This window comes from Hylaeus volcanicus, chromosome 4 (assembly GCF_026283585.1).
Source record: "Hylaeus volcanicus isolate JK05 chromosome 4, UHH_iyHylVolc1.0_haploid, whole genome shotgun sequence".
Classification (NCBI taxonomy): Eukaryota; Metazoa; Arthropoda; class Insecta; order Hymenoptera; family Colletidae; genus Hylaeus; species Hylaeus volcanicus.
Window position 1 is genome coordinate 7,140,038 of NC_071979.1, and position 14,387 is coordinate 7,154,424.

At 44.7% G+C, this 14,387-nt stretch overlaps 1 protein-coding gene across 1 annotated transcript in view; it reads right to left on the reverse strand.

The window, feature by feature from the left end:
* Positions 1 to 630: 630 nt before the first annotated feature.
* LOC128875849 (RNA-binding protein MEX3B) overlaps positions 631 to 14,387 on the reverse strand; it is an 87,967-nt gene continuing 74,210 nt past the window's right edge. The window contains exon 2 of the mRNA XM_054121783.1: positions 631 to 12,692. Coding sequence (XP_053977758.1) covers positions 11,707 to 12,692 — 986 coding nt within the window. The 3' untranslated portion in view covers positions 631 to 11,706. The remainder of the gene's footprint in view (positions 12,693 to 14,387) is intronic.

Genomic DNA, 14,387 nt, shown 5'->3' on the forward strand with positions numbered 1-14,387 from the left:
AGTAGTCGCGAGTAAGTAATTATGCGACACGTTCGAGGCTGTGTGTGTGTTGAGGGGGGGGGGGGGGGCTATTAATCGATTAATATACAGTAATACAATATGAGCAGCGGCCCCGAACGCGTTGTGGCTCTTCGCGCGTAGTACAATATATATATATTAGATATATTCGAACGGTCTCACTCGTATCCAATCACTATCCATCGTCGACAGCTCGCACGGGGGCTGCCAAATTAAACGTGGCGCGAACGAAAAAGTATACAGGAAAACAAGAGAAGTGTAAACTATAAAGGGTGAACCGAAACGTGCAGCGACAAAGTTCGAATTTCCGTGCAGGAAATCCACAAAGGTTTGTTCAACCGACAAAGAAGAAACGTGCCGAAAGGAGCACGCTTTCTGCGCGCAGCAGAAATATACATATACATATATTATATATAGACCAATAATGATAATAATTCCAATAATAATGATAATTAATAATAGCGAATAATATAGCTATTTAATAGAATATAATCATATAGTAAATAGAGACAAATCAAGCAACAACGATCATCTATTTCTCTCTCTTTTCTTTTCTATAATATATATATTCATCTATATATATATATATATTTATACGTTTCCATATACCTATACTTAATTCATCCATCCGTTTTCTGTGTTTTTTTTCTTTTTTACTTCATCTCCCCTCTTCCCGTCTCGTTTAGATTCCCATTATTACTCTGACGTCTACTAACTTCTATAATCTCCCTTAATGTTTAGTTATTATTCTTTGAGATATGTATCGTCGTGTGGGTGTACGTGTCCTCGCAATGCTCTCGATTACTCGCGCGTCGTCTCACCCTCCTGTCAATCTTACGTTTTAAGTTCCTCCGAACGATCGCCCTTAACCCTTCGACGACCTTTACCGTGTCGAGCGATCGACAACCTGCTGGAGACGCCTATGAGCGTTCAGCGTGCGTTGATGCTCAAATCGAGCGTCCATCTGATAATTATGCAGACGACTTACGACCTCGCCGATTTTGATGACCTTGAAATATGTTGTCAAGCTCATTCACCTACTGTCGGTTCAAAGCCATAATTTCAAACATTTGTTTCCCCTGCGTAAAAATAAAACATCCCCCAAGTTTTGAATAGTGACATACTACATTCGTTTTGCTTACCCCCTTACAAAAACACTAATATCGATACCCATTTTTAATACAGTACAATTTAATATGAAATAAATTTTGTTTTATCGAAGTCAAGGCCGAGCGGCGATAACACGTATAGAGAAAAATTGATCAGAATAGTGACCTTGACAACAAATTTCAAGATCATCGAAATCGACGAGGCAGTCAATCATCTACGTAATTACCGTCCGTCTTACTCGCGGGAGTAGCCAGCGTCTCTCGCCACCCTCGAATTCGTGATCCACGTCGATCCCTAAATCCTACCTCGCGTCAGAGACGGGCAAAATCCGCTTCGAATAAAAACCCAGTATTCATTCGCAACGTTTACTCGATTGGACAGTTACTCGCATAAATTTTCCTTCGTCCAACGTGTGATTTCATTGAAAATATAATCGAAGGGCCGAAAGTCATAGCGATGTCAAAGCTTATTGTTGAAATATGAACTTGTGCAAGTGAGAGAGAGAGAGAGAGAGAGAAGCTTCCTCAAGATGAGAGAAGAAGATGACTCACGCACCGCTATGAATTTTTTCCCTCGACTCGGAGTTTGGTATCGTCGAATAAAGGATAAAAATGTTATATAGTTTATCTCTTACGCGTCGTTAAAAAAATTTTTATCCGTACAACTGCTTCGCCCATCCCAGTCGCCCACCGTCGTCAGATCGTCCTCGATACGCGCCACCCTGACTCGTTCTTCACGTCGCGAGCTTCCCTTAGCTTGGATCGTCTCGCGTGTCAGTATTATACGTGAGAATGTGTCTTTTTTTTTTTTGTATGTGTATGTCTAAACACGCACCTATCGAATCGTTCTCGTCCCGTCGCGCGGCGACTGTTCGCTCGGAACGTGTCCTCTTTTTTTTCTTTTTTTTTTCTACGAAAATGGCAGTTATCGGTCACAGCCAATGGCTATTAATAATCATTAAACATTACGCTTTAATACGATTACGATTAAGTTAACCTTAAGACGCTCTATCCATTACGTTATTTAGTGGTAAAAATGCCTCCTAAGACGAACGCGCTACGAAGATACACAGCACGCATGCTCGCTCGCTCGTCGTGGCGAAAGTATTCACTCGGGTAGTAGGAGGAAGGGAGGGTTTGGGAATGGAGGAAAATACACGAGTGTTCGTTGCGTTTGAGGGGTAGGACCGCCGCGATTCCCGTATCGATTTAAGCTAGGGGCGCACGGGCGAATTAGGGATTATCGAACTCTGCTCGGTCGAGTTCATCTCCTACCGCGTGAAATTTATGTTATTAATTTATTTCTTGGGTACTTATACGGCCACGAATTGGTCGATATTCAAGCTGTTAAAATTCCACTTTCCTCGGTGAACTTTACAGAGACTCTTTTTCTTGGGTCACGTTAGACAACAGACAGAGCCAATGAGCACTACTCTGCGCCGTTAAAAGTCGCCAGTACGCCCTCGCAAGGTATCGTGGATCGACAACTGGAAGTCCAGAGCGTGGAAACGGTCCACCGACGTGTGTTCTGTGTGATTTGTCGAAATGTGTCAGACCATGTCGCATCGTACCGATATATGGAACCACATTCGACGCGGTCGGTTCCGCGGTGATCGTAAAATATCGGCACCGAACGAAATTGAATCGTTCTCGACGCGACGCGAACGCTACGCCGTCTGTGGCTTTAATATCGGTTCCGTTTACGAGTCTCCAGCGACCGTGCGACGATATTATCGTTATTACGAGAGACGATGCCGTGCAAGAAAACGCGAAAGAGAGAGAAAAAACAAGGTTAAAATTGCAATCGAGTATCTTTTCGGGCTTACTCTGGCGAGAAACGATTAATAAAAACAATAATTAATTTTCCAATATACTTTTAATATAATTCATCATAATTTTTGTTTCTTTCGTTATGCGTGTTGCTCGATAAAAAAATAAGACTTCGTTCGTATAGAGAGATATATATATATATATAAAACAACGAAAATAGATTAAATAACAATACAATAATGCGGTACGCTACGGTGAGATATTTTATAAAAATATATATATATATATATATATATATATATATATATATATATATATATATTTTTACCATTTACATAATTTACTTATATAATAACTCTCTCGAAAAAGCGCATAAACAACTTAAAATGAAAAACAGAAAATCGAGTGGAAAGACACTTGGAGAGAAAAAGAACAACGCCGCAAGTTTTGAGTGCTAGTCTGTGTCTGACACATCGTCGACCGCTACCACTGAATCGGTCTCGGCGTTAAGTGAAAAAGGGGCCGAATGGTCAGACAACGTCGGTGGCTCGCGTCTCGCGGCAGGAAATCATGCTACCAGCGACGATACCAAACATTTCGTCTGGACTGTAGACTCTAGATCATCGATACAGGAAGCTGCGGCCTCCTAGTCGCGACACATCTTGGAAACAAAATGGTAGGGGACGCAAATCAGGGTTGGGCAGTACTTTCGATCGCTTTAACGAGTTTTATGTTTTTAATTTCTAATCTTCCAGAGCTAGCGTCTAATAATTTTGTTAATCGTTACCGTGTTCCTAAATTTACTAGAAAGTCCTTGTCCCATGCGCGAAGAGTCACAAACCACAGTGGCGCAGGTCAAATTGCTTAAAATATTTATCAGTGCACATTTACGCGACCCATACATGAAAATTCATTGAAAACATTCCTTAACCCTTTGCACTCCGAATTTTCTGATTCCAGTACAATTTTGTCGAGTCTCGCTCGACATAGGATCGCAAAGGATTAAAGCGAGGAAAACGTACACCACCATGGCTTTCAACCTCCTCCCATGGATCAGGACAACTTCGGATCCTTGTCACTTCCCAGAATGCGTCACGTTCTGCCCAACGCTGGAACGAGGTATTCGAAACGCGAACAACTGATGATACAAACTACATAAACGGGCAACGTAAACTAGAAATCGATGTTCGTCGATAAACGAGTATAGACATTTTGATTTACGTATGGCACTGCAAATCTCGTCTTCCTTCCGGTTCAACCTCGAAATGCTACTCGCGTCGCGTCGATAGCGAGCCAACGACGAGCACGCTCGAAGAACGACGATGCGAATGATGATTACGCGATATGACGACCTAGCGCGTGATCCTGTGCAACGGAAGAACAGGGTTCACGGTTGTCGCGACTGTTCCCGGTACTTTCGATGGGTGGTTTACGTGGCTGGACCCGTGCTCCGTGTTCGTCGCGACCAGAACGATGGGAACCGAGGAAACAACGAGGATAGCGACGACGTTGACGAGGATAAAGGAGACACAGCGACGAGGATGACTCTGTCGCGATTAGATTGTCGGAACCTCGGCCAAAGTGAAGGCTGCGTGAATCGGTTAAGTGGTTATCTAGCAGAGTCGTCCCAAAGTCTAGCGGAGGTTCTCGACAAAGCTTGCCGCGTTCCCACGCCTGCCTCCTCGCCGCCGAAACAGGTAGCCAGAGACGAGCAAACTTTAACGCAAAAGACTCGCGAATAGGTGCACCTTGCAGCAACTTATTCGCAACGATCTACCGAGCTATTCGAGTAAGTTTCTATAAATATAATCTCATTTCGGAGTTCAGATTGCCATTTTCATCGAACAAGTAACGAATAGAATCATCTCGAAATTTGGTATCAGTTTGAACAATAAGGTAAACGCGATCTTTGACGATCCCTCGAGACCACAAAAACGCGTACTTTATTCTCTTCAATACCCTGCGCGAACGGAGGAGAACACGGTCTTCCTTGTTTCTACTTTGCTCAGAATATACCACCAGGGTCAAGAAGCTCCTCGTTGGTCTTCAGAGTGATCAGGTAAGATAAATGTAATTATCCAATTCTCTTGCCTGATTTGTTCCGAAGTCCAAAATAAGATGTTTCTTTGTTCCTGAATCCGATACAATTCTTCCGTATTTTGTTCGTTATTTGACATTTTTATCTAGATAAGAAGTTTGCCTGTCTCTGCCAGGGACCGCCAGGAGTATCGTCTTCCGGAATTGCGTATCCGGTGGAAGGGAAGATCGCGTAACGTTGAACGATCTGCGCGCGCGATCGAGAAGGCTGTTCGCGAGCTTATCCGCGAGCTGTTCGTCGATACCGCGAGTAGTCTTAAGTAAGGATAATCCAAAGCGTCCGGCAGACGCTCCAGTGACGCGAGTTTCGAATATCATCGAGCTTCGAACGCCCCTCTCGAAGGCAGCTTCGAAGATAGCCGCGGCTAATGGATATTAGTCGAGAAGCTGAGGATTTGGCAAGTCAAAGAATCGACTCGGGAGAACTTTTCCACCTGGCCAGGTAGCTTTGATGCTCCTGTCTCCAGTTTACTTGAGAAATTTACGTTTGAGATTCGGTATGCAGCGTTTGACAAGTGGAACTTCGACCCTGAATGTTACCCGGTCTCGTGCGTTCCTGAAGAAATTTCAGAGATTTCAGAGAAAGCACACCAAACGTCAGACTACGATAGCATTCGATGAGAGTAGCTTAACATCCGGTGGCCGGGGTCTGTTTTCCTCTGCCAAGTCCATTCTTTCACTTGCCAGATTCTAAACGCTTCCAAGGTTCGCGGTTGCACTTTCTCCGTTCTTCATTCACACACACACACACACCCCTAGGCGTTTTGTTCGATTCCCGAGACGCGCTCCGAGTTCTGGCAATCTCAACCCAACTCCTTTCCTTCCCTTTCGATTTCTCCACACCTGTTCCCCGTCTCGCCAGGGGAAACCTCGTCCCGTTTTCGTTTTCTACGTTCACGGCCCCGCGGAAAGACACTTTCGCGCGTGGACGCGAGCGTGAAGACACCCCTCAGCGTTTTACTTTCTGTCTGTGTCCCGCGTGCGATGATTAACTCTTTGCAGCGCGGTGGCTGGCTCTATTCGCCACCTAGAAGATATCCGTTCAAGCGTAGTTGTCAGCGACCACTTAGCAAGAGCACGCAGTCGCGTGTCTCGTCACTTTCGTTTCTTTCGATCGTCATCGGGCGCGAAAGGTCACGAAACAACTCTGTCTCTTGTACCGCAAAGAGTTAAGTAGCCCCATAGTAGAGGATTATCAGAAATTAATCCACGAGTTTGGCCAACCGTCTCTCCCTCCGATCGTCTCGATAAAAGAGACGATAGAGCAAACCCGTGGGTAAGTCTTGGACGAATCTCGAACCGAATTATAAGGACCCTTTTAAGTCGAACCTAAGTTCGTTTCACCGCCAGCCTGCAACCCGTGTGTCGCGTGTGACGTTTCCTTTCCGATTAATTCCGTCAAAAAATTGAAGAAAAAAAAAACGCAACGAGAGCGAAAACTCCCCTCTTCGCCTCGTAATTTCTTGATTTCCCCTCCAACCCCGTCTCGGTCGTCCCACCCCTGATCTCGAATGGCGAGAATCAGATCAGACTTATACGCGCCGATTCGCGTTTTTCTCGGTTTTCTTTGCTTGTCTCTCTATCTTCCTCTTTCTTTTGTTTCATTTTTCTGTTGTTGTTGCTGTTATTGTTGTTGTTCTGTTTAATTATAATCCGCGCGGCGGCATCATCGTATATCGGAACGTAGATGCTAAAGAGAATACCTATAAATATAGTTTATATGTATATATATATATAGAATATAATATAATATAATAATATAATATAATAATAATATAATAATATATATAATATAATATAATAATATAATATAATATAATATATATGTTTATGTCATCACCGTACCTTTTACGCATCTTTTTTTTCTCTCTCTCTAATTTATACTTAACATAGAAAAAATATAGAATTTACTTTGCCTCGAACTTAAATATAATAAACCTCTCTCTCTTTCTCTCTCGAGCGTCGATTATATATATATATATATATGATTTTTTTTTATTTGTTTGTGTAAGTGTATGTATGAAGGTGTTTGTCCGGGTGCGTGTGAATTATACGTGCGCGATTTGCGTGTACATGTATGCGTGTATGTGTACGTCTTACACGTTGGATTGCGTTCGCGCTTGTCTGCTTTCAATGTTTGAGCCCGCGTATAATATGCATGCACGTGTGTGCCTGTGTATGTTTTGCGTACCTTCGCATAAATATTACGTATTCGCACGTGTGTGTGCAAGTATGTGTTCCGTGTGCGTGTACGTGTGTCCGAGATGAGTGATGCTTCAATATAGTAACAAATAATATATTATATATATATTATATATTAATATACACTCGTGCGCAATCGTAGCGCGATTCTCATGCATATGTGTGACGTTTGGGTGTGAGCGTGTGGTTTATATCATGTTTTTCCATTCATTTTCTAGCCCGCGTGCGCACGCGCGATCAGTGAAAATTAAACGTATGCATGCGTTGCGAGAGACTGTCCGTCTGTCCGTGTACGTGTATCAACGACGAGTCGTGTGTGTAATACCAGTCCTGGTTGATCGGTTAGGTTAGTCTTTGCTCCGTAAGAGCGCGTTTACGACAAGAAGGAAGAGTTTTCACTTTTTTTTTTCTTTTTCATTTTCATTTTCTCTTTTCCGAACGAAGAGAACGACACGAGGGGGGAACGAGGGTTGCCGTGGGGGAGGGATCGTCACGGGGCCTGGGGTGGAGCGAGGGGGATCGGAAACGTTCGAAACGAAACACACGGCGAACGAAGAGACACCTAAAACGAAATAATTAAAAATAAAAATATATATATATATGAACAAAATAAAAATATCGTTAAAAAATATATACGAACGAAGGGGGTGAGCCTGGCTGAGAAACTACCGAGACACCTGTTATACAGAGCTGCGGCTCGAACGATCGAAAAAATATCATCTTTCTTTACCCATCATCACCGTCAACGCTAGACGACGCTTATAATATATATATATGTATATATATATTATATATATATATTCATGTATAATATGTATTAATAATACACCTCGACTTGTTCGGAGCTGCGACTTGAGCATATCTTCGTTTAAAAATGGCAACGATTGACAAGAAGTTTCGACGATTCAAAGAAACGAAACAAAGAGGAGGAAGTTAGTTAGTTAGAAGAAATACGAAGAAAAATAGAGGGCGAGTAAAATACGTACATATATATGTATATAAAAAAAATATATATATATATAGGAAACCGAACTCGAAAATCGAAGTTAGCATAAATATAAAAAAAAAAAAAAATGAGCTTCCATGGACCGTGGAACGTGAACGGTCCATTCGGCTCCTGCTTAACGGCTACTAGTGTAGTTTCCTTCCTCGGCTTTTTCCATTCCTTTAGGATCCAAACACAACCAAACGAGCCCCTAATCGCGTCGGTCGTTACGCTCGAGGGCGACGAGGATCGTTTGCATCCAGCTTTCTCTCCCTTTCGGTAACGAGAAGTTTGCGATTTGTTTCTTTCCTTTCTTTTTTTTTTTTAAAGAAAAGAACAAGAAAAAAAGAAATAAAAATAAAACGGAACACAGAAGAACATAGAGACACGTACCAAGCCACCCTCTCGTTCGAGTTGCGGGACGAGTATCATGGTATGAAACGAACGACTCCGGTGTCTCGAAAATCACGAGTCTCGTCCGGATGGGACGTGTCCGCGAGGAAGGACGAGAGGAAAGGGGACACCGAACGCGGAGGGACAAGAAGAAATTTAAAAATAAAAAAAAAAAAAGAAATCAAACACCACGGTCGTCCTTCCTCCACCGACGCGCGACGTCCGTTTGTCGAGAGGGCGCGGTAGGGGTGACACGTATATAGCGTCCGACATACAATATATCTATGCGAGATATTAATAATGCAATATAATAGAATATAATTACGACTCTTCAAAGAAAAGCTAAATATACGGGTCGTCGATCCCTACGTGAATGATACATCGTTTTAGTCCTTCTTTGAAAGAGCTTTGTTTCTTTCTTTTTTCTTTTTTTCATCTTTCCGTCACTCGACTATTACTAGAGCTCGAAGAATATACAACACTTCACGGGAGAAAGTCGGCCGTGCCCGATCGCGGGGGCGGGATATACACGGCCGACCCAGCTCTGTTCTCTATCCCTTGTTCTCGTTCTTTCAGCCGGGTTTTGGGAGGCCGGTTCACGCGTTCCCGCGATGCGCCGTCTTCAAAAAACGTTTTGTTTCCCTTTTTAAGCGCCGTTTTTTTTTTCTGTTTTTTCTCTTCGTTTTTTTTTCCTCTTTAATATATAATTCTTATAATAATTTCATTTGTCTCCGGGCGTGTGTTTGCCTTTGTTCGTGTTCGTGTGTGTACGTACGTGTTCGCGTGCGTGTGTGTATCTGTGTGTGTATGTGTGAGCGCGCAGCCGTCCCCGACCACCCGTCGTCCCGTCGACGAAACGCGCGAAAAATACAAAATCTAAATCTCCTCGATAAAATATCATATCCATCTTACTCGTCGTCAGACTTTTTCCTGACACCATATATAATATATATATATATTTATTTATTTATTTATTTATGTTTATATTTATATATATAATATATATATTATTAATATTATTATTATTTCAATTGCTATGTCGCTTATATAAAGGTAAGATAATACTCTAGTAGCGAGGGAGGCTGGGTGGAACGGGCACGCCGTTGTTCTTTTTTTTCATCTCCTTTCATAATACTATCGTCTAAGTGGTTTTCGCGGCGGATCGAGGAACACGTGACCTCTCTCGCCCGTGTTACTTTTTTTTTGTTTTTTTTTTTTTTACTTTTATTCTCTTCTCTCGTGTGAAGTGTGGCTGTACGATGAGATCGGCTGTCCGCCTGTGGCGTGTGTAAAAATGCATATGTATGGGTGTGTGAGAACGTGTTCGTAAGTTGCGTCCGTGTGGGTATAATTAATTGTTTCGGTAATCGTTCGCTGCGGTTATGCGCGACAAGCTCGCAGGTCTCGGAAGTCCTTGATATCCGTTGCATCCGTCGACGGTGTCGCTTCCCACGTGGGATATTCTCATTTTCCATGCGAGGTAAAAAAGTAACCAGAGAATCGCAGACCTTCCGACGCTGGTCCAAGACGATCAACGCAAAAAATTATCTCGTTTCGCTCTGACATTGGCGGAGAAGCAACCGAGGCTACGTCGACGGATGCACACTCGACATTCCCCCGTTTCGCTTTCGTCACCTGTACTGCTTTCCAGGTTCGAAATTGTTTGATTGATTATCACCGAACGCGTTCCACGATCACGTGACCTAACCTAGAAACGAGTTCAGCCGCGAAGACTGCAAATAGGAAAAATGTATCGAGCGATCTTACTGCCGATCCTCGGGGTTTTATTTTCTCGCGAATGTTAAGAATAGTCGCCGGTTTTCCCTCGTCTTTCGAATCTTCTCGGCGTCACTCGACGCGGATCAGCTGTTCACACGTCGTCATCTTTCCGTCAACGGTCACGTGGTCGCGGGAACCGCGCGAGAGCCTAGCGATCGAGAGAGCGAATCGACTCGTCTCTATCGTGCGCTCATCGTAAAAATCGTAATTTTCATTAATCGTTCAGCGCGATAAATGGGACGTTACGATGATTGGTACGTTTTTTTTTTCTTTCTAAATAAAAATATATAGAGCTCGTAGAAATTTCATTTATCAGTGTTTCTAAGCACCTTTGATATAGTATTTCATAATGTTGCATGGAGTACTGGGCGTAATCGAAAATTACGACTATCGATTGCAGCACGACGTCGATACGGCGCGGCGAGAAGGACAGAATTCAAAGATACTGAAAACATTACGATAGCTTAAACTCTTACGGATTGTCAATAGTATATAAATGAAACAAATACAAGGAACGAGAGCGTTGGCTAAACAAGTTCGTCGTGAAAAATTCGATAAATTCGTCCGTTTCACTAATCGGGCTGCCTTCGACGAAAAAGGAATTTGTCAGCATAAAATACGAAAATATATCGCGAATGCAACCAACGAATGGAATGTTACGAAACGTCATATCGCGATCGATATAGCCCCAAACTTGGTCCAATCCTTCGACGAACAGTCGCCTCTGGTCGAACATTTTCCACGGGGCGGTCTCGAAGGCAACCATGAACGGCCAAGTAAAACGTAGTCCTTCTCCCGTGGTACCATGATCGGTCGGTTAGCGGTCCGTCACGCGACGAGCTCCGACACACCATTTCGGACGATGGTTGAACCCTGCGAGCCCGGTCTCTACGTATTCGAGGGATAAAATATGAAAACGATGACAATGAATGAGCGAGCTATGTTTCTCTCTCTCTCTCGTTCTATATATCTCGTAGAACCTAAAAGCTGACTTCGTTGTATCCGGTCGGCGGGAACGACGCGACAAGGACCGTATAATATCGGGGCATTCCCGGCGCGTAAGAAGAGGTTATTGGCAGCAGTGGAATTGAGACATTGTGCGCGTTCGCTCCCCCGACGTCGCCGTGGAATTACGCGCGCCAAAACGCGCCGGGGGACGCGAGCTGTATACGGAAAAATTCGGGATGGGCGTTTTCTTTATCTCCGGCGCCGTCGTTCCTGGATGAGCCGGCGACGTTGAAGAGCTGATCTCGATGGCGACGATCGGTATTATATAGCCGCTGTGCACCAGGCGCCACGGCGCAAGGGAGCCTCTGCAGGATCTCTCGTCTCTCCGTAACGGGTGTTGGGTGTTTAAGAGAAGATACGAAGCGCCTGCAATACGGGCGTGGAGCAGACCGGGCAGCTGGGATCGGAGCTCTCGCAGACTCGGTTGCCGCAGTCCAGGCAGAAGTGATTGTGTCCGCACGGTACCAGGGCGGCGGTGACCTCCTTGTCGCCGCACACAACGCATTCCCGTCGTCCTCCGCCCAACAGGGAGTCCGTGGGTGACGCTGGACTCGTTGACGCCGGTGGCGATGGCCTCGAGGGAAGCGCGACGCCGGGGAACGACCAGATCGAGGACGCCGACGCTGCCTGCGACTCGAACGACGGCGATTCGCCAAGACCCTCGTCCCTTTCCATTCCGGCGCCCCAGATCGCCACGATCTCGTTCAGACCAGCCGCTCCGGAACTGCTCGACGAGCTGCTGCAACTTCCGCTGCTGGAGAACGCTCCGCTCGATCCGTTCGAGCCGTTCGAGCCGTTCGAGAATGGCGGATCGATGCAACCAAGGATCGAGCTCAATCCACCGCGGTACAACGCGCTGAGCAACTCGGACTCGTCCGCGCTGGGCCCTGTGCCGGTTCTCAGGGCGATGTGGGCCTCGATCTCGCGTCTTGCCGCCTCCACGCTCTCCGGCAGGCCCGTAACCTCGAACACGGGCTCCTTGTCCCGACTGGGCGTCACTATGTAGGTGTGCGTCTGATGCTGGATTCTCTTGATGGTGGCCCCTTTGGGACCTACGACCAGACCGACCACTCTGTACGGGACTCGTACCTGAATCGTCACGTGACCCGGAACGGAAGCTGGGGGACCCGGAGGCGCGCCCAGCAGCGCCCCCAGCGAGCTCTTGCGCGACGCGCGGATCTGAGAGAAGTGCTCAGCAGCTGAGAGGATCTCGCGTTTCGCGCGGGCCACGTCCTCCTTGCGGCCTGTTACCACGAACACAGGCTCCTCGCCGCGCACCGGCGTCTTGATGTAAGTGTTGGTCTTTGCTCGCAGAGCCTTGATTTTGCAACCTGCAATCAAAAGAAGAACCAGTTAGACGCGAGTTTCTCGGAACCTAGAAATATAGGGTACGCGTAACCTTCGGCGAATTCGCGCGCGCCGTTGCTGTAGACCTGCGGACAGTCCTTGGCAAATTTTAATCGAAATGAAAATAAGGAATGACTGGACGAAATTATTTATTTCGGGTACGGTTACTTGAAATCAAAAATGATACCGATTCATTTGGAATAATGTCGGGTTGTCTGGAAAGTCATATGTCGATTTTTGGTAAGTGATAGAGGTCTGAATATTCATCGGAATGGATGGAAACAAATAACGTGTGTTATTTTAACAGGTGGAAAGGTTGTGGAGCAAAATGGTACCTATGGAACTCGATAAATATACAGTCAGCTCCATAAATATACAAATAAATTTTTGATTTAGTATATATACAAGTGACATAAAGAGTACGAATATTTATGAGACTGGCTGTATATAAACATTCAAATGTGTCCTGGAATTTTTCTTAAAAATTGGCACGAACTTTCTGGACAACCCAATAGTATGTCAAACAACGAATTATTTAAAACTGAACTTTTCACTTTGCTTTGAGTCAGAGTTTTTCGCTGTAAACTTCATGCATAGTGAGAGATTTTTAATGTCGTCGCATAAGAAAATAATCGTACATGTTTGCAATGCTCATGACACAAATCTGATCTCTATTGTGGGTGTACTTAATCTTTCATGTAGGATGACTTTTCATCCAAAGACTTTCATCCATTCGAATTCTTGAATCATAATTTCTTAATCATTGTTAAATCATTTTTGTTGCAAGGAGCGCAGAAATTTCTGAGGCACGATAATCACTCCATCGAAAACAAAGCCAGGAGACTCGACGGCTGCAATCGCCAGCCTTGGTTCTCCAAATCCATCGAGGTCATATACCTGAACCCCCAATTCAACTCCAGTCTCTAACCTCAGCGTTGTTAACACATTGTTGACCGGCAATTTCGTAACTGAATATGAAATTAAAACAGTTCAAATAAACTCCAAAAAACTTTATTTATATTTTACCAAGATAACAAATTGAAATGAAAAACCGACAGGACTAAACGCGACGAGCAAAGCTTTTGCGATAGTCTATGTCGCCTAGGTTTTCATAAATTGAAATAGATAACGCAAGTGTAGACACGAGTTTTCTCGTGACCGGTCAACAATGTTTCAACAACGTTCTCTCTAGACATTTACCTAACGAAGAAGCTAAGAAAAACAACAGCGAGGTACCTAACCCGTGCCACGGTGGTGCAGCAGCTTAAAGGTTCAACGTCCACCGGACTATCGAGCGATCATTTCTTCAATCCCATCGTTAAACTGGAAGAACCTAGCCTTCGCCGCGTATACTTCTATCAAACCCCAGCACGAAGTACTCCCTGCAGCAAATTTACAACCGAAAGTCCTACGAACGACCACGACAGGCCTCTGGATCGCCGATAATTCCTGCTTAGGCTCTGTGCGCCTCAGACAGCGTCGTGGCAGAGCAGTGCTTCGCATGACGCAATTGTCTGTACTCGAAGAACAACAGACAGCCGTGGAAGCACCGCGTGGTACGAAAAAGGAGCAGCCATGGAAGCGGTAGGATGCGTTGAGGAGAAAAGGACGAACGATGAAGACCAAAGAGGAAGAGAGAGAGAGAGAGAGAGAGAGAGAGAGAGAGAGAGAGAGAGAGA